The 21008-nt window shown below is 54.8% G+C and overlaps 1 protein-coding gene across 1 annotated transcript in view; it reads left to right on the forward strand.

Annotated features, from left to right (window-relative positions):
• Positions 1-21008, forward strand: part of SDK1 (sidekick cell adhesion molecule 1) — a gene marked incomplete at its 5' end in the record, with an annotated part of 892328 nt that overhangs the window by 829782 nt on the left and 41538 nt on the right. The window contains 2 exons of the mRNA XM_055340442.1: positions 17254-17369; positions 19365-19551. Coding sequence (XP_055196417.1) covers positions 17254-17369; positions 19365-19551 — 303 coding nt within the window. The remainder of the gene's footprint in view (positions 1-17253; positions 17370-19364; positions 19552-21008) is intronic.

Raw genomic sequence — 21008 nt, forward strand, 5'->3', positions numbered from 1 at the left:
GTGCTCTTGTGCTGGCTGCTTTCACGAACACGTTTTTGAGGTTCAGAGTGCGTGTCCACCCCTTGTCCCTTCTCACGGGTGCTGGGGAGCATTCCGCTGTAGGCACGCACCACATTTTGTTTCTCTCCATCCATGGATGGACACTTGGCTTGTCCCCGCCATCTCGGTTCTGTGAGGAGAGGCACTGGGCATTCTCTAGCAGCGCTAAGCTGACATCACATCTGAGCAGACAGGAGGCTCCGTGGAGGCTGCAGCCAGGGTGGGGGGGGGGGGGTGGCGGCGAGCCGGGCAGGCCCTGAGGCCAGGTGCTGGCTCCTCCTGCTCCCCAGGGCCCCTGATCACCCTGCCTTCTCCGGGAGGGGTCCTCTCCCCAGCTCTTCCCGAGAGGCCCTCCTCAGGGCCCACCTCCCCCTGGCACGCACCTGCTCCACATGCTGTCTCCCCACATCTCCCACCATCAGCCTCCTGGGTCCTATAATCCCCAGAAGGGAAAGGGGGCTCTACCCATCCAGCCTGGGCTCCTGGGCTATCTGACCCGATGCACTCGCTCTGAGGAGCCAGCTGTGTCACTCAGGGCACCTGCAGGAGGTGCTAAGAAGTGCTTTTAAAGTCTCCTGAGCAGTCTTGTACTCAAAGTGCGTGGAACACTGCTCACCCTTGTATCCCAGTTCCTCCTGCCCCGGCCCAGGACCCAACTCCGAGGGCTTCTTCTCCAGGAAGCTCTCTCTGAGCCCCTCCCCAGGTACATGTCCAGGTGTCTTCCGCTGTGCCCAGATCCTCGGGCACTGTGAAAACATTTCTGCCTTTCGTTATCGGATGGGACTGTCTGGTCTTCCTCCTCATGGGACCACCACCACTCATCTCAAAATGCTCCTCATCCTGAGCTTAGGACTGGAGGGGACATAAATGCCTTTACTGTCGTGCAAATAGAGGTCCCCAAACTCCCATGAGGACAAGGCAGGAGAGGAGCTGCAGGATCCTGGGAAGCCCCCAGATGAGATGAGACAAAGTGGGTGGAATTCACATCTCAGAGCAGGTGGTAATAAGTTGGGGGGGTGGGGGACAGAGATGCCTCATCCTGAAGCAAGGTGACAAGTGATGGTGGCATCTGCCCCATGAGAGCTGTGACCCCAGGACCCTTGCTGCCACCCACACACTTGTGCAGTGGGTGTGTCTCTCCATTGAGTGTCCTTCCCAAGCCTCCTACAGTGCCTGGGCAAGGGGGGATGCTGGCCAGGATGCAGGAGCACACTCTTGGAAGGCAGGCAGGTGGAATGCTGGCCCTTGAGCCCATAGGCAGCAGCAGGAGCAGGGACCAGAGAAGCCTGCTAAGGGCTAGGATCTGTGCAAAGGGGACTCTCAAAAGAACCACACAGGAAAAATCGGATGCTCATGGCCCTGCAGCTCTGCTCCCCTCACACAACCTCAAATGGGTGCAGGGATGGAGTTAGGGAAGGAACTTGTATGTTGGCTCCTTCCACCAAAATGTGGGTACAGCCTTCCAGTCGAGGACTCAGAGCACCAAGGCAGAGCAGCCGAGGGATCACCAGGAGACAGTGTGTTGTGCACCTTGGGGGAGAAAGGGCGAGACCTGCCTGCCCATGTCAGGTGGACACGGGCACTGATCTGCTCTGGGCCTTGAGATGTAGATCCCAGGAAGGAGCAGGGCCATGGCCCCGGGTGCTGAAATCAGGAAGTCTTTGGTATTTGGGTGGAGAAGACAGGGAAGCAGGCTTCTCAGTGTACATGTTAGCCACTCTGGAGCCGCAGGGGAGTCTGCCATGCGTAGTGGGCTCTCAGTTACTGAGCAAGTCACTTAACCACTCTGGGCCCCAGCCTTGAGGCATCATCATGGTACATGAGTGCTGTGAGCTAAGTCTAAGGACACTGAGGTCTGCATGCTGACTCTACCTGCCCCTAACACACTTGTCCTGCCCAGAATATGACCGCACAGGGTGGATCAGTATTTGTGAATGACAGATTGAGACCCTGGGTGAGTTACTTGACTCCCCCTGGCCTCATTTGTAAAGCAAGGTGTTTACAGTAGGCCTCTGAGTCTAGCCCAAATATGCAATATTTAAGTCTGTTTCACCTTATGGAGACAAAGTAATTTTGAGGAAATTTCTCATTGAAATTGATATCTGAGCCCAAGCATTAAACTGGTGAAAATTACACATCAGTGTGGACTCCAGTTTATAGGAGATAAAAGCCCAGCCCAAACAGGCTTAAGCTGAAACAATCATTTCTTAACTCAAATAACAGAAAACTTGAAGATCCTGGGTACAGCTTCAAGTATGGCTGGATCCAGCACCCTAACTGGCTGGTTTGATGTCCCCTCTTGGCTCCACTCTCCTGTCAGTTTGGGCAGGCTCCTTGTCACGGTGCTCCTGCAACTCCAGGCACCAGGAAGGCAGCTTCCCTTCAACAATGTCTGCAGAGGAAACCCACTGGTTCTCCTGAGTTTGCCTATAGTGACACACCCATCTGCAGACCAGATGCAGTGGCCAATGGCCTGAGGTCCTCAAAGGCAGGTGACAATGTCATCTCTACCTGGGCCATATGAACCAAATGGAAGGGAGGATCCCGGGGGAATTGGTGCTTCCTGCAGCAGTGTGCATGGCAGTGTTTGCCTAGTGGCCAGAGCTGCTTCTGAGAGAGGTGCAGAGACCGTGTATATCTGGGCACAGCTGCTGTCCCCAGTGATGTCTCCAGGCCAACCTGTGTGTTCCCAGGTTCCAGGTGTTGCCCACATTCCAACCTTCAAGCCACGTGCTACTCAAGGATGGGCCCCTACATTCAGGCTAAGGCTACCCTCCTGCCCTGAGACACGGGCGGGCACATCACCACCCCGCGGTGTTTCCAGGCCTCCCAGGCTACTCTGTCCTGGAACAGATCCCGGCTGTGTCGCCTGGAATCCCTGGTCTTACCTCCCATCTCTGGGAAGATCCCCAGGCTTCCTCAGCCCAGCCTCAGGGCCAACACCTCGAGCCAGGGGCCGGGGCTGCGGGTGAGGAGTAGCAGTCTCCTCCTTCTCTCCAGGCACAGCCTGTGTGTTCCCTCCTCTGTCCGGAACACGTTGTACACACAGCTTTCTGCACTTGCCAACTGTGGTCTGTCTGTGCTCTCTGCTCCACGAGTCAGAGAGCCCCTCCAATTCCCGCCCCCCCCCCGCCCCCGACATCCTCGGGACTCTGGATTGCCTGATCACTGTGGCAAGAGGTGGGAAGGGAGGGACATGAGCAAATCAGAAAGGAATCTCCTTTCTGAAGCCTGGCACCCCTGCTCAGAAGCACAGACACCAGAGACAAATGACAGCATGCAGCATCCCAGAGGGTGGGGACCCCCGGGGCCAGGGACCCACGGGAAGTTCCCAGGGGGGAGTCTTCAGCCCCAGCTCCCGTTTGCCCTGTCACCCCTGCCCATTCAAGGAGGATAGACATCTGAGGACCCAGGAGCTCAGAAACCATGAGGGCTTCTAACAAAACACGGCACAATAGACCTGACTGGCCCCAAACCAAGTCCAAGGCTTTTTATTCTGACTGTTGTTCTGCTTTGACCAGAAACTGACCTCACCCTGAACACTCTGTGGGGGCCAGTGGGGGCAGAGCACTGTTCCCTGCTCAGACCGGTGGGGATTGTGGAAGCAGAGACCACCCCACCCACACATGCTGCTGCCAGGGAAGGGGCATGACAGCCCCATTCTCACAGAGCAGGGGCCCCTCGTCCCATCGGTGCCTGCCCTGGCCTGCCACCCCAGCTACCCACTCAGGACCTGGCAGCCACTGGACTCCATTCTGCTCCCATCTGCTGCTGACGGCCGCTGCACGGGCCGAGGGCCAAGGGCCCTGGAGCTGGTGGGCTCTTACCAAGCTGTCTGATGGGTGTTGCTAGAGCCCCTGTGAACTGGGGTGTGATTCCTGAGGCAGCAGGCCAGGTGCCTCTGTCATAGGGTCATGGTGAAGATTCATTGAGACTGAGCATGAAAGGTACTTGGCCTGGCACCTGGCCCAGGGATGCACGGACAGCTGTAGGTCCATCTGCACTTTGGGGGGTTAGGGAGCGGCTCCTGACAGTGTCTAGCACTGCTCCCCTTCTGAGCCTCGGGCCAGCTCTACAGGCAGAATGTGCTCCCTCTCCCAATTCAAACAGGGCCCATCTACAGAGCCAAGCTGGTCGTGGCAGAGGAGAGGAAAGCCAGTGTAAACCCCAGAAAGCTCTGGGCAGATGGGGTGATGGTGGCCAGAAGTAGTGTTGGCCCAGGAAGTGACTGAGGCAGCCGAGTGCTTGGCCCAGGCCTGAGCTGCTGGCCCACACATACCTGATGCTCAGAGCCTGGCCATGGGCCCAGAACTGTGGTCTGGTCCCTGGATGATGGGCCACACTGCACAGTCCACAAAGTCAGTGGTCAGTCCACTATGCCATTGGATGGCTTTGTGGGGCCTCCAGCTATCACTGGGCACACAGGAGGAGGAGAACCGTAGGCCCCTGGGGAAAGGCAGGCTGCCATGGAGGGGAGGGGTGCATGGGCAGGGGCCTCGTGGGGAGGTGGTCCTGCTCCAGGGCAGGAAACACAGGTCAGTCTCACCCTTTGACTTTCTACCATGAAAAGCTGCCATCATAGAGATTGCCACCTAGAGAAGTAGGCAAGGGTGGCAGATCACCACTCCCAAGGGCTTCCGGCACACAGTAAGCCCCAGACAAAGCCAGACTGGGACTGTACCCCCAGATCTTGTCCCCCTAGAGTCATCATGGCCAGGCCTGTGTAGCCCTTCTCTCCTGCCCACTGCCTGAGGCCACCTGTTCCCCTGAGTCTGGCTGCTGTGTCTCCTTCCCTCCGTGAGCGTCTCCAGCACCTTCCTATGAATGTGTGTGAATGTAACCCACGTGTGCCCGCCTGTTCATGGAAGCTCTGAGGGCAGCCACAGCTGCTCCTGCTCAAGGGAGAGGCTAGAGACTCCTCCACACCTGCCAGTTCCCTCTGTCCCGCTGGTCCAGGGCATGGCCTCTGCAGGGAGCGTGGGGCACAGCCCTTCAGCGGACAGGGAAGATGCCTCATCTTAGCCTCCAGAGGCTTCTCCAGATCTTGCCCCTTGCATTGAGGTCTGGCAGTGGTGAACTTAAGTCAGGTCTGAGATGGCAGCTGGGGCCTCCTCCTGGGGCTGGAAGGAGCAGGGACTCCAGAATTTCTCCATAGGAGGGGCTTGGGGGAGCAGGCAAGTGGGGCTCACTGCTGTATAAGGAATGGGGGCCAGGGCCAGGTGATGCCTCCCCTGGATGAGGCAGGTGGTACTGGATGGGGTGGGCCGGCGCTGGGTCCAGGTGGTGGGAACCCTTGCAAACCACCCCTGGGGTTACTCCTGCTGTTTCACGTGGGCGGGGTCACTGGTGCGGGGTGCCAGGTGCAGGGCCTTGCTGTCATAAGTGTAGCCTCTGTGAACACTGTTGTGAATCTTTTACAACCTCGCTGATTGTCTCCTTGGGAGAAAATACCAGAAGCAGAGTCCCTGGCTCAAAGGACAGGAGCGCTTGATGCCTGGAGAAGCTTAAACTCATTGACACCTCGTGCAACAGGGACCAGGACAGGTCTTACGGCCCCTCTGCTTCCACTTTTAGATCTCGGCTCATCTGTCAGGTGAAAATCTATCTCCCTACTGTTCCATCTGCAGACCCTTAAATCACTACTCTGCCATTAAATGACTGTGACTGTACACGGTGATGTTTCTCATGGGGTCTTAGCATCCTGGAGGGGATTGTCAGAGCTCTGTATGCATTAAGGACATCCCGTCCGACCCTACTTGTGGCCCGTTGTTTCCCCTTTCTGTTGTTTTTCACTCATTTTACTGTGTTAAAATTGTATGTTCAAACCCGTCACTCGGCTGCATCATCTCCTGACCAGGAGCCCAGCAAGTACCTGGAGTGTCTCCCAACTTTTCACGGTTCCGTTTTCCCATAAACTCTTTAATGCCTCCGGATTTGTTTCGGTGCCTGGTCAAGGAGAGCTTGTGGGTGGATGGTTTTAAGAGTCGCCGCCCCAGGACTGACCTCTCTTCCCAAGGTTCTCGAGCACATTTCAGGTTCCTGTGACTTGCGCTCCCCCTGGTGCCACCAACCCCGCTGTCATGCCACTTCATTATACGTTCTTCATCTACACTGGTGCTTGCCCTATTTTTTGTTTTCCAAAACTTCTGAGCCATTTTTAGGAACTTTATAATCATTTTGGCAAATTCTGCTGGTGGTTTTACAGAATGTGTATTATGTTCTAAACAGGCGGGAAAGTGTGCCTTGCGGTCATCTTGCTTGCTGTCCCTCTCTGAACTGCCCTTCACACACACCCCCCACTTCACCTCCCTCACTGGAGCTGCACTTGGCTCCTCCCCACCGGTCACCTGCTAGACTCCTCCCCATAGTGTTTTCACTGTGAGCCCTGTCAGCCGGACAGCTTGTCCTTGGCCCACGTGTGGCAGCCAGGCCCCGAGTCCCACCTGGTTGTAGAGGCATGGCAACTGTCACTTCAAAAAAAAAAGATTTGACTGGTTCCTCCTCCAAAAGAGGGAGTCAGGACTTTCTCCTAAGGCCAGTGGGAAGCGCCCATGAGAGGTCAGGTCAGCAGCCCACCCCATGTGGGACCTTTGTTCTTTGTCACAACTTTTGCCAAAAAGGGAACACAGACAGTCACATACTATAGTCATCCGGGTGCTTTAGGGGCCATTTAGGTCGCTCTGGGCCTGAGTGTCACTTCACAAGACTGCAAAGCATCTTGGAACGAGTGGTTGGCTCATTTTTAAAGAATGAGAAACTTACTGTGAACTGCGAGCCCTACCTTTCCTGTAAGTCCCGGGTTTTTAATTGCTGCTGGTTGGAAGAAGAGAGAGAAGGCACCGCTTCTCGCTGTCTTAGCTCCCCCTAGCGACACGTAGAGCTGGGCTCCAGCCTCAGGTGACAAGAGAAGGCTTTGGAGCTCTGCTGGCCTGAGATGGTGTGCCGCCCAGAGTCGACGGCACTTTGGCCCACAGCATCTCCCTGTCATCACCTACCGTGATCTCCAGGTAATAATTAATGGGTGGAACGCAGAGTCGTGACAGCATGAAAGCACGAAGCGTAGGTGACGGGTCTCGTCTCTTGTGCGGTGGACTGCATGGTGTGCAGGTGGAGACATGGACTCACACACAGGTGATCACAACAGAGCGAGTATCTGCTGGGACATGACACCCTGCTGTGTGCCAGGCAGGATTGCTGTCTTTGGCTCCCAGATGAGCCGTGGATGCTCAGAGGCCATCACTCAGTCTGAAGGTGCTGGGAGCTCCTGGGGCTCCTTCTCACCCGCTGGGGCTACAGCATGTGGTTTGCAACCTTGACGCACAAACTCCTGAGGAGCCATGGCCTCTGCAGACTGGAGAGTCCCCGCAGAGGGGCATCCTCTAGCGTCGCTGCGCCTGACCCCAGCAGGAGGGCAGATATTGGTAAGGGAGTGGGAAGCATGCCCATCCTCTCCTCAAGCCAGGGAGAGTTGTGAGGGACTGCTCTGGCCTTTGTTGCCTCCTCCAGGCTGTCTTCAGCATCCCATACTCCAGGACACCCCATCCTGAGGCCACAGGGGAAGGAGACAATGGAACCAAGCAGCTGTGTTGGTTCGAAAGCCCCTGCAAGTGCATGGGGGGGGATGGGGTGCTGACCAGGCGAGGGGGTGTCTGATGCAGGAGGGACCCCAAGACTAAGCTGGCAGTGCAGCCAGACACGGCCCTGGAAGAGGGGGCAGGAAAGGAGGGCACTTCCCACAGCCTGGTCAGTGCTGGGGTGCCATGGGGACCCATGGAAACCTCCAGAATCGCCACAGCCCCCCACTCTCCCCACCATGTGCGGGGGATCCTTCCCCAACCTAGTCTCATCCCATCCCATTTCTGTTTCAACACCCCAGTAGATCCCCATTGTCTGTAGGGGAAATATAAAATCTGGTCCTGAGACCAGCACTGGGACTCTTCCTGTCAAGCAGCATCTCTGGCCACTATGAGCGTCACCTGGTTCTCCAGCTCTGGGTGAACCTCTTCTGTGCCACGTGCTCCCTGTGCAGCCTCCCAGCCTGGATTACTGCCTTCCCTAGTGGACGTGGGGCCTAGGAAATGTTGGTAGATAAATGACATTTCTAATAACCTAATTTCCATCGATGTAGGAAGGTTATAGAGAATATTCGAAGGCCTAATGCTTTCTTTGGAAAGGATCCCAAACATCACGCAATCCAGACACCAAGTTCTCGGCCAGATTCTCAAGACATTCCTCTCAGTACCACATGGGTGATGGGTGGAGACATCTCTGCTGAGAGCCCACTCACTCCACAGCGCAAGAGGCCCCTGAGCGGGGAAGACCCGCTCCTGCCCTTAAGCAACCCACACTCTGGGTGGAGAGAGATGGCCTCTCCTGGGATCTCTAAGTGGATGAGGGTGTCCAGGGTCAAGCCTTATGGGCTGTGGGGCCTTCGCACCTTACAGAGCCCCGTGTGGTCTGGCATGCCTGCTGGATGCATAGACACCGGGTCATCCTGGGAAGGAGGGTGGCATCATCGCCACATGTGTGACTAAGCAGACTGGCCACATGGGGACGGGGTGTTCGTGCCACCCACCCGGCTTCTGGCAGCACCAGATGAAGCAGTGGATTTGAAAGTGCTCTGACCCCGGAGTGTCTTCCGGAACTGGACCCCCAGCTCTCCAAGGGTGGATGCTTGCTGAGGCTTTTCCCTGCTGGGGACCTAATTCCCCAGCCTTACTTGTACACTTACTTCTTAAACCTTGTTCCTTTGACCTAGAGCTTCTCCTGGAGAACTCTGGGGGTCTGACACAGTGGGTCCTGATGTTGGGATGTAGGAGAAGAGTGGGAATTGGGGGGAGACACCCTGTCCCCTTCCTGCAGTGTCCTTTGTCTTGGTTCAGACTTTCTGCATCCCAGCAGGTGCAGGGCTCAGAGTTTACCTTCATTTTATGGGTGAGAAAAACTGAAGCACTGAAGCTTCCAGAGGGTTCTCCAAGAATGCCCAGCTGGTCAGTGGTAGCAGGACACACCAGTGTGGCCACCTCATCCAAGGCAGCTATTTTTCTTATAAAATAAGTCCTACTGGGATCAGAATCAGAAGAGAAGGACGTAGGTTTTCAAAATTGAGAAAACCATGGATTAAGCCAGTCTGGGCCAGCCTCACTCTCCCTGGGGCTCCTTGTGTCATGTCACCTGCCTCCCCAGACTCCCTAGGGGCCCCCCCCCCATTGCCTGCCCAAGCATGTGCAGACTCACCTCTCCCTCAATCTCCACAAGCATCCTGAGCGGCCAGAACCTGGTGGCTCTCATGTATGGCAGTTCCAGGGTTATGTGATGGGGACGGGCTCATAAGGTTAGCGGCCAGGGACATTCCAGCACTCGTTGTACTTGACCAAGTGGCTTAGCAGGACCCTCTTCCCAGCCCTGCCCTGCATCCTCGCTTTACTGATTCAGAGAGCAGGGTCCCCAGACCAGGCCCAGGGGCCAACTCCAGCCAGTGCCTGTTTTTGTGAATAAAGTTTTATTGAGATGCCCATTTGTTTTCATTCTGCCTGTGGCTGCTTTGGCCATACAAAGGCAGAGTTGAGTTGCTGCGACAGAGACGTGTGTCCCTCAAAACTTAAAGTGTTCTCTGGCTCTTCACGGAAAGCTTCCTCCTTTAAAAAAAAAAAAAAGATTAAAGATTTTATTTACTCAGACAGAGAGAGAAAGAGAGAGAGAGGCAGAGGGAGGAGCAGACTCCATGCAGAGAGCTGACGTGGGACTTGATCCCAGGTCTCCAGGATCAGGCCCTGGGCTGAAGGCGGTACTAAACCGCTGAACCACCTGGGCACCCCACAGAAAGCTTCCTAATGCTTGTCCTTGACGATCAGCAGAGCCTTCCAGTTATGCAGACTCCAGTTCACATCCAACCTGTTCTGGGATAAACAGCTTAAGCCCCTTCAGACTGTTTTCTAGGGTGTGAAACGGGAACAAACATCTTTCCCCCAGCTTGAGTTTTGCAGATACAAACTGCGTAGGATACAGTTGATCAATTGGGGACTGTGGTTTGTGGTACACAGACCACCGGTGGTCACAATGCAGTCATGGCCTATTGGGGCCTGGGCCTTGCTCTGATGGGAACTCACCCTACAGGCAAGGAGGAAAACCCAACAACAGGTGCAGGCCACATAGCTGATTTGCTTGAGTGGCTTTCACTGCTGCTTCTCCTGCCAGGGATGGGGCAGTGACTGAGCCGCAGTGCTGCTGCTGGCATCAGGGATGGTGGAAAGCAGAGAGCATCACTGGTGGGGATCAGACGCTGGGTTTGCCCAGCACTCACCTTAATCATTGAAATACCAATGAGAGAAATGTGTTTGCTATTATGAGTCTGAAATTCTGGTTTCAACTTCCCTTCCTATTTTTTAAATTAATTTATTTTGAGAGAGAGAGAGACAGGGAGAGAAAGAGAGAGAGAGCATGGACAAGGGGAGGAGTAGAGGGAGAAGCAGGGTCCCTACTGAGCAGGGAGTGTGATATGGAACTCGATCCCAGGACTTGAGATCATGACCTGAGCTAAAGGCAGATGCTTCACCGACTGAGCCTCCCAGGGACCCCAATCTCCCTTCTTATTTAAACAACTATTCTTAAACCACAGTTTGTAAAGCCAGCATCTTAGGGTTTCAGTGCCATGTGACAGCTGACTGGCCCACATCTCAAGCTGAGGAAGCTTCGCTGCCTTTAGTTCTGGGCCTGGGGCACCCCTCCTCCTCCCCACATGGGCCAGCTCACTCTGTCTGAGCCCCCACCCACCCCACTGATCTCCTCGTTGTCCTTGCTTTGGAGGCACCAGTGATAGACCCTCTCAAATCCCCACACTGCTCCAGATTCCTGTAATTCCTGCAACACATCTACCATTCCAAAGGCAGACAGCCGTCTTCCTCTGAACTCACAGTGCCAGGCCCTGGGTCTGGGCTGGGTTGGCCACAACAGTGGGTTATCGCTCAAACACCATGAAATCCCACATTTAGCACAGGAGCTACCCCAAATTCAGGCCCGTTTGTCAGAGCCCAGAATGTACAGCGACTGGGCCTCAGCTGGGTGCCTTTCCTAGAGGAACTCATGTTTGTTGGATATATCACTGTGTAACAAATTTTCCCTACACAGCTGCTTGAAACAACACACGTGTGCTACATCACAGTGTGTGAGTGCCAGGTGTTCAGGCACAACTTAGCTGTGTCTCTGGTTTGGGTCTCATCCAATTGGCAGCCAGGGCGGCCATCTCATCTGAAGGCTGGACCAGGGAAGGACCCATTTCTAAGCTCTCTTGCATGGTGGTTGGCAGGCCTCCATCTCATGGACCAGTGGACAGAAACCTCCCTGAGCTCCTTGCCACGGCAAACCTCTCCAGGGGGGCATCTCCATGGCTGCTGGCTTCATCAGAGTGAGTGCATGAGAGGACAGGACAGAGAGCCAGCAGGACAGGCTCTAGTTGTAGAGAAGCACGGTGTCCTGTTAGTCGATCATGGTGCCGCCACCTGCCACATCTGCCATGATCTGTTGGTCAGAAACAAGTACTCACAGGAGGGGATTACATGAGGGAGGGTGTGAGTACCAGGAGGTGGGACCGTGGAGCATCTCCACCAGCCAAGATGCTGGTGTCCAAGGCTGTGGAAGGCAGAGTGCCCAGGACAGACCTGTGCTGCTCCTGGCTCGTGGAGGAACTGCGAGGGGAGAGACATTTAACATGTCAGCACATGGTGACAGTCCCTACAGGGACACAACCCATGCAGGACCAGTGCACCATCTGCCCCTGCTGGGCGATTCACTGGACAGTGAGTGCAGGGAGTGAGCTTGGAGCAAGACACTCTGTCAGGCCACCTTCCAGAATGCCTCCTCCTTGCTGGCCACTAAACTTTGTCTTCTCAAAATGTACTTCATTTCGTCTCTGAAACCCATTACATCAGGTGTTTTCTTCTATTTTATTAAAGGAACTGAGGCTCTGAGAGATTGACCTGTGTCCCAAGCCCCACAGTCTGAGTCCATATCTTAAAACTCACCACCCAGGGTTTTTCCTATGACCTCCCACCTGCAACCTCTGTAGCGTGGAGTCCATGGCATTGATTGTTTTTAAGAACGGTTTTTGGAACCTGTTTCCTGATTCCTCTTGTTAAGCTTCCTTAGAGTCATGTTGGTTCTGGCTTGGCAGTGAGGTGGTTGGAGAAAAGACAGGCATTTAAGCTCAAGGGAAAGGTATCAGGCTGTGTGAGATAGAGCTGGGCAGGGCAGCCACTCCAGAAACCCCAGGAATGTGGCCTTGAACCCCCTCCCTCCCCTGGCACTGTACTGGGAGCCAGGCCGAGAGGCTGGGAGTGTGGTGTGAGTCAGTACCTGGGCCAGGCCTCTCTCCACCCTGGTCTTCCCCTACATGAAAGGTGGCTCCACTTCCTGGGGTTAGGAAGGTGAGGTGAGCCCAGACAGAAGGCTTGCACAGGCACCCCCGTGCTGCCCTCAGCACTGTGCTCATGCCCTGCGGATGGGTCACTGCGACCCCAGCAGCCGGCAAACTGGGTGTTCTCATCTAGGGCAAAAGATTCCTGGAGACGGGGTACTTTGGTTTGAGAAAAGGAGATCCATGTCTTTGTGTTCATTACAGATTTATAAAACATTGTATTCTCATTTTGAATTCTGTTATAAGCTTTTAGAAAAATTATTGTGTGATGTCTAACTGAAGGCTTGCTTACAGACCCAGAGTTTCTCAGGGCAGGGCTGGCAGCCGCCCAGCCACCTGCAAAGCCCTGAGCCTTGGACTTCATGTTCGGTGATGGCAGTGATTCTCCTGTCTTCCTTCTGGGGACAGTGCCCCTGCCCAGAAGTGAATGAAGCCTTTGTGTTTCCAGGCTCTGCTCGCCTTTTGAGAGTCCCCTCCTTTTCCACTCTCTTGCACTGACTCATTGTTCTGTCTTGACTTGTCCCCCACTGAGTTGAAGAACTATGATCCACTTAAGCCTCCTTTATGTATTGCGGAGACCCCAGAGGTTAGATAATTATCCAGAGCTGGAGTCTGTCTCCAGGTATCCTGGCTTAGAGGAACAGATTGTGTTGGCAAAGTTTGCTGAGAAGATAAACTACTAGAGAGAATTCTAGTTCCTGTTTACTTCAACAGGAAATCAGAAAAACTGCTTGCCAGTTAAACTACTAATTAGAGATAAACTACTAATTAGAGAATTCTAGTTCCTGTTTACTTCAACAGGAAATCAGAAAAACTGCTTGCCAGAAAAATGTTGACGTCATTAAAGTGAACTGATGAATGTGTATAATTTTTTTTATTATATAAACAAATACCTCTCTTGTTATATGCAAATATTAGCAATGATCCTCAAGGTATCAGTTAAAAATTGCTCTACCCAAATAATAAATCACTGGGTTACACAAAGTAAAAGAAACCTAGCATGGCCTAGCATGATCTATCATGCCGACCACACTCTATGATAGCCTAGCATGATCTAGCATGGCTTGTCATGATCTAGCACAATCTGACATGGCCTAGCATGGCCTAGCACTATCCGACATGGCCTAGCGTGATCTAACATGGCCTAGCATGGCTTGTCATGATCTAGCACAGTCTGACATAGCCTAGCGTGGCCTAGCATGGCCTAGCACTAGCAGATGCCCAGCATGGCCCCAGGTGGCACTGGCACCTGGGTGACCATCTGTCTGATGTGACCCCAACAGACACCCTACCTGTTGCCCTTCCCATTCTCATCTCTTACATTATCCTTTGCTTCCCTGGCCCATTGTCACATGTTGAATTCTCCCCATTATTGAAGGATACTCTGTTTTCCAGGAAAGGCCCCGTGCCCCCCAGCCAGAAATGACTTCTCATGGCCCTTTGAACCTGTCCTCACAATTACACCCTATATCATCATTACTGTGATTTCTCTCTCTTGTTACACATGTCACTGTGCCTTTGGATCCACCCACCCCTCAGCACCAAGCCTAGGGCCTGGTCTACGTTCAGGAAGATGTTGCACATCACGCTGTGGCAACAACCAGCCACTGAGTCCCAGCAGCTTAATCACCAGCAGTAATTTCTCTCTCACATGCCCCGTCCTTCCTGGCCAGCTGTGTCTCTCCTGCTTCTTGCAGTCTTCTCTCCAAGACACAGACTGAAGGATCAGCCCCCGTGTGGGACCCGCTGGTCAGGTGGTAGTGGGGAGAGGAGGTAACAGGCTGGGGAATCCTCTGGAAGCTTCTGCCAGAAGGTGGTCTGTGTCACTCCTGCCCACGTGTTGCTATTGCTCCCCTGTCATCACCACACTAGGATCAGAGGGGGGAGACATGTGGGCCCCCTTAGGAGAGAGATGACCCTCCTATAGGAGGCAGTGGATATTTTGAGTGAGTGAGTGAGTCTGCAGAGTTAATTCCTATGGCACAGAAAATGTTCTGTTGATCTCTCAAGCGTGCACTCATCTACCAAATATCTTTACAGACCTGTCTTCTCCTTCTTTCCATGCTGTGAGCATGCTACACTGTGCCTGTCCAGCTACCTCACCTTATGGCAGGGGTTCTTCAATGCTGCCGTGGGAGGCTCTGTGGCTCAGGACCCAGGAGTGACCAGGTCCACTCAGGGTCTGGTGGGCACGGAGTTAGGCAGCCAGGAGCCAGCACGCTGAGCTAAGCAAGTTGAGCCTGAGCCAGGCACAGCCGTTTTATTCTACTGTCTGTTGCTCCACCTGATGCTGGATGGCCACGGCGGGGGCAGCACATCCACCTGGGGGTCACGTGAGATAGACAAAGTGCTGCCCTTCCTGCTGTGTGGGGCTTGCCTGCCAGTGTCGAGTGCCCAGAAAAATCCGAATCCCAGAAGATTCCAGAAATCTTCAGGTGCAGGGTGACTCTAGAAGTCTCAGAGTTCCTCTGTCACTGCCTTGGCAAACTTTCTCTCTCTCTTTCTGTCTCTCGCTCACTCTCTCTCGCTTGCTCTCTCTTGAGTGGCCAGGCTGGCAGGAGCCACCCACAAAGGACTGGATCCCTGCTGTGTGGCGGCATCGTCAGCCTTGATGTGAGACACGTGGAGAGTGTCCACTCTGCACCTCCACCTTTGCAAGCCCTCTTCTAGTGCTGCCTGTGAGCAATCTGTGTATCAGCACACGCCACAGGCTGCTATGCTAAAATGCCTTTTAAAACTGATTTCATGCATGTTAAGAAAGCATTCTGGTCTGATATCTGTGTTTACCATACACCACGGGTGCAAATGGGGGGGAGAACACGCCGACAAGGGCTCACGAGACATTCCATCAGTTCCCCACGAACACGCTCGATGATGAGCAAGACTGCATGTGGGCTGGTAAACAGCAGTGCCTAAGTCAGGTCGTCCTGCGGGCGTGGAGACCCAGAAGCTTTCAGGAGCCAAAAAAATACATCTTGAAACTGACATGCTCTGTTCTGTGTTTACACACATTTCTCTCTTCCCTGCTTGTGTCAGCATCAAAAAAGTCCTTGTTACCCGCAGCATTTTTATGGCTCAAGAGCTCTGTGCTGCAGAATAGCTGGTGGGCACATCAGAGCATCTCAGCTTGGGGATGGCAGCGCATGTGGCTCAGCTGCCCCATGCACGGGGCCAGCAGGGTTTGTCCAGCGTGTGTCAACCGCAGCCCCGAGGCACATGGCCCCTGAATTCTGGGGGCCACCGTGAGCCCCCAGAAGCCCTAGTTTCTGTGGCCTTCAGTGTCCAGAGAAAAGTCTCGGGCCCCAGGGTCTGGAAGGGAGACTCTGGGGTTGGGGGGGCACCGCGCACAGACAGTTCTAACCGACTACAGGGGTAATGGCCGTGCTCAATTTTGCCTTTCACGTTTTAATTGTACAACAGTAATTTTGCGATAGAGTTGCCGATGGCAAACATGCAAAAGACATTAACTTTATTTATGTTTTGGATTATTAATGTGGCTGTTAAAATTCCTCCAGTTAGTTTTGATTGAATTGTTTTTTTGTGTGATTCTGTTGTTTAATGGAGCGGTAAATAAGAATTTCTGATAATGAGGCCGAGCATCTGTCACAACAACCTGGTGTGGGTTATTAACATTTCCATTAACGGCAGGGTGGGCAGCGATAATATGGGAGCCACACAGTTAGAACAAAATAAATAGTCGGTGTCAGGCTGAGTGGGTGTTAATTACTATTTTATTCTACACTGGGGTGGGGGGGTTGGGAAGGGGTGAGTCTAGAAGGTCATTCTCTCCTGAGAGCCGGGGCACAGGGCTATCGCCCTCAGACAGTGGACAGTGGCTGTTTCGTCGTCTCCATGCATGGCCTGGAAACACACTTGAGTCCAAAGGCAGAGCCCCTGGGCCCACAGGCCGAGGCCCCCAGACGGCTCCCAGGGCTCTGGGCCCAGCCCAGCACAGACCTGTTGGGGTGCACGCATGGGCGGGTGGGAGGCAGGGAGTAGCTCCCGGGAGGCAGGGAGCAGCCTGTCATACACAAGTGTGGGGCAAGGACTTCGGAGACGGCTCGGAGCTGGCAGACGGAGGAGATGTGTTCTGCGTGTGCACACATGCTCTCTGTGCCGTCCCAGCTTCCCACATTCCGTCCGGCTCAGCAGGCAGTCACGGTGTCCTCCCCACCATTCCGGCAGTGTGGCCCTAGGGGAGGAGGGCAGGGTCCTCAGAGTTTGAGCCATAAGGGGCCTCAGGGCAGGGGCAGGGGGAGCCGTGCAATCTATGCTCCTGTCCCTGTTGGAGGGGCAGCCCTGCGCCTGCAGACCCGGGGAACAGGGCACCACAGCAAGAGGTTCCTGGAATGGGCACACAGATGCCTTTTTTCTCCATGTTCCATCCAAAACGCAGTGCCTCCTCCACTGTGAACGTCGCAACACACCCCACAGGGCCAGCAGGTCCTGCTGCTCTCTCAGCGACGAGTCACAGTTGGTGCAAAGACCTCGGATCCTCCAGCACTCATCACACCTTGATGCCCACAGCAGCCCTAAGGTCAGCCCGCCAGCATAGCCTCACGTCGCACTCCTGAGGCAAGCAGATGACCAGATCACACCTCTGTTTTTTAACACTCTGCTAATTGTGTCTCCAGTTGTATTTTATGCATCTCTAGACGTGATTCTGGGAAGGGTTTGCAGCGCTCCCTGGCTTAGAAGCTGAGTGGCCCAGGGCAGGCTCTCAGGCAGCCCACTCTGGAGTGAGGTGTCCTGCACGTGTCAATAGACGCCACAGCTCCTCTTCTGTGTTCCTCTCTCCCCAGCCCCGGCCATGGCCCCGCAGAACATCCAGGTGACCCCGCTCACGGCCAGCCAGCTGGAGGTCACGTGGGACCCGCCGCCCCCGGAGAGCCAGAATGGGAACATCCAGGGCTACAAGGCAATGCCGTTTTGCATGGTTTGCTTCTTCCTTCCAGGTCACTTGTAGGCCAGGATAAGTGGCCCAAATCCCCAGGGTTCCTAAGGGCTTCACTGGAACCCTGGTCACACTCCAGGACTGCTGCCCTCAGCTCTCTAAGTCCTGCTGGCAGACACACAGCTGGCCATCAGGGCAGAGAGCCATGGACAATACCAAGCGGCTGTAGCAGACTTAGCCAGACCTGGCCTCTCGGCCTGGGGGTGATGGTCTGGTTCACGGCACCGCTGGCTTGTGCCCAGCAGCCACGCCACCCCACCCCAGGCCCGGCCAGGAGCATCCAGTATCTTTGCTGACAATAAAACAGGGCAGGTTAAAAAGAGGGGGTTCTCTAGTGGAGCTCTGCCCTTGGGTTTCTACTGGATATTTCGTGAGGTCCAGGCTGGGAGGACCAAGAATTTGCATTTCTAACAAGTTCCTCCAGGAGTTGGGGTTCCTAGGAAGCCCAGTTTGAGATCCATCACACTAAAATCTTATGATGTCATATTAGCTAAATATTGCAGACGTGGGGCAAAAGAAAGGCAGCGGGCTGATGAGTGATTGCCCAGAGCAGGTTGGTGCAGGGCAGGAAGCCCCCACAGCCGTCTACAAGGCCATGTCCGTGCTGAGAACTCAGAAGGACCAGCTAAACCCACCCTGAAGAAAGCAGCCCCGGGCCCGTCCCTTGCAAACTGCCCCTTCCTTCTCCTGAATGACTCCTCGGCGGCCCAGCTGGGTCAGTCATCAGCCTCTGTGGGCCAGCCTGCCCTGATGACTATCGGGCCAATTAAATGTCCATTTTTGTCAGTGTTTTATGAAAATAAACACCTTCCTCCGCGGCAGGGCTGTTCCAATGATTGATGAGGTAATGCAAGTCCTGTGAGCTTGGAGGCAAAATGCTATTTATGGATGTCCAGAATATGTTTTCTAATTTCCTTAATGATAAAGACATTGAACTTGGGTATTGATCTCACGTTAGTAAGGCCTATCCAAGTGCAGGGTTGGATTGGCACAGTTCGGAGAGTACTGCACCACGACTTGCTGGTGCAAGTGAGCAATGCTACCGCTCAGGGTGAGCGCAGCAGGGCCAGGAGCGCAGGCCCACATGGGAGGCAGGAATGCTGTCCCTGGCTCTCTGCGGCCTGCCACCTTGTGAGGGGGCAGCTCCCAGGGCCTGGCCGGGCTTCAGCCCACAGAGCCAAGGCGGATGTACGGGTGAGTCCTGTCTTCGTGCAGTCTGGCTGGCCCTGGCATGAGGCGGTGGTTCTCGGCCAGCGGTCCGGGGAAGCGATCCTGGCAGCCTCCTCCAGCCGTTGTACTTGGGCATCAAGTCCGCCCACGAGTACATACAAGCGTGGTGACAGGAGATGAATCTAGGAGACACACGGGGCTGTCACCACAGGGCTGAGCCCAATGGGGTCCCTTCCTCATATTATTTTTATTGCCACATTGATTGAAGACTCAGATGTCAGCTTGCTGTGGGAGCACAGCGTAGAGGCTCGGGTGCCTGTTCTCTGCAGAGGCTGGTGCAGGGGTGGGTGTGCTCGGCCTCCCTCCTTTCCAGGAGACTGAGGGAAGGGGCAGGCCATAAATACAAGCACTAAACTCTGGAAGGGAAAAGGAACTCTACTTACAGGCACCTAGGAGAAAGTGTCACTCCCATCTTCAGGACCCCATGTTTTATTCAGTTAGGCAAAGCTCAAACTCTGGAAGAACAACTCAGAAATGCAAATTATTGGCTTCCTCAACTCTATTAGCAGCCAAGAGTTCCCCTCCCCCTGGCACTGACCTCAGCCCCCGCCCCCCCCACCCCGACTCTCTGCCCTCCATGCCACAGCATAGCCCGACCCAGGGGCTGGCATGCTCGGCCCACGGTCCCAAATCACCCTGTACTCGGGCCTCCTCTGTCTCCCACAGGCTCAGGAATAGGGGCAGCCACTCCTCCACCACCTGCCTCCAACTTTTGGCTCTTTCCAACAGGTTTACTACTGGGAAGCAGGGAGCCAGAACGAAACAGAGAAGATGAAGGTCCTTTTCCTGCCGGAGACGATGGTGAAGCTAAAGAACCTGACCAGCCACACCCAATACCTGGTCAGCATCTCGGCCTTCAATGCCGCCGGAGACGGGCCCCAGAGTGACCCCAGGCAGGGGCGCACCCATCAGGCTGGTAAGAGAGCAATGTGTTTCCAACCCACAGGCTTCCACAGGGCACCCCTCCCAATGGCCACAGTAGCCCCTGAGCCCAGACAAACGAGGGGCCCCTCCTCTCCATCCCCACAGCTCTCTGCTCACCTGACGCAGAACACATGCCGATGTGTGCCAGGGGATCTCGATCTCCAGAGAGGCAGGCCTGGGTGCCATTCATTTGCTTCCCCCAGGGGCTGGCCTTGGCCTATTGCGTGGTGGGGCCCTGGTACCCGCGAGACAACAGTGAGCACAGTGTGCCTCCCTCCAGACTCTCCAGGATCACAGAGGGCAGGCAGGCTCTGCATCTGCACCCAGGCCTCCTTCCCATTCCCTCAGGGAGCTTCTTACTGGGCTCTTAGCTCCACGTGTCCACAGCCCTAGGGGATGAGTGCCAGTGCACTGAGCCCAGGCCGCAGTACGGGCGCTCCCTGGGTTTCAGGGCCATAAACGACCTGGAATGGCTCACAGCTGTCTCTCAGACACTGGCCTAAAAGCATTTCGCTGTCAGGTGTCACATGGCCTGTGGCCCCACCTCCACACACAAAGGTTTTGTTTTGTTTTGTTTTGTTTTGTTTTGTTTCTTGCAAAAAGCTTTATTGTCTCCATTTGATCCATGTTTTGGGAAAGGGCTCCAGGATGGTTAAAAAGCTGCCTAGTGGCTGTAGGGAAAAAGGTTCAGGCACAAGCCCTGACACTGAGGGGTGGGGAGGTGCCAGAGGAGCCCCTCAAAGGCTGCTGGTCTCCGGAGGCTACTAGTCATGCTTGAGAGTGAGCCTTTTGAAAAGATACTTGCCCAGCCCAGCCGGGGGGTAGCCACCCATCTTCCTGATGAGTTTTACCCCCTCATCTAGGAAGTGGTTCTCCAGGAAGTCACAGAGATGGGGACCAGCATGGGCAGAACCCAGGGCATGCAGATCCAGAAGGGCCTGGTTCAGGCTCTTCTCCAGAAGCAGCTTTGAGCACTTGTTCTCCTGTGGCTCTCAGCTTCCCAGTGACCTGGAGGTCATTAGGAAGTGGTCAGGAATTCCAAGGGAATGCAGCTTAGTGCTGGTCCCAGGGATCTGAGAGGCACTCTGTGGGACCCAGGAAGTGTAAGGCCCAGAAAGCCAAGGAGACCTGTCCCACTCAGGGCTCCTGGGCAGTCAGTGGGTTCAGGCAGTGAACCCCCCCAGGGGTTCCATCTCCTGGGGCCGGGGACTCCCAAGCATCCCACGTCCTTCCCACGAGATGACTGCCCAGCATGCAAGGACTGCTTCCTCGGGGCCTCATCCAGTGGGGAGGAACTGTTTCTGGAATCCAGGCTGGATCCCCTGTTTCCCCCCAGGGCACCAGGGACCTGGCAGGTCACAAGGGTGACTGGAGGAAGAGCAGCTGGGGGACACGTGGTGGTGATTCTAGGGGCAGTCCTAGGCACTGCCCCCGCCCAGAGCCCAGGCA

Source organism: Nyctereutes procyonoides, unplaced genomic scaffold (genome assembly GCF_905146905.1).
Source record: "Nyctereutes procyonoides isolate TBG_1078 unplaced genomic scaffold, NYPRO_anot_genome, whole genome shotgun sequence".
NCBI lineage: Eukaryota > Metazoa > Chordata > Mammalia > Carnivora > Canidae > Nyctereutes > Nyctereutes procyonoides.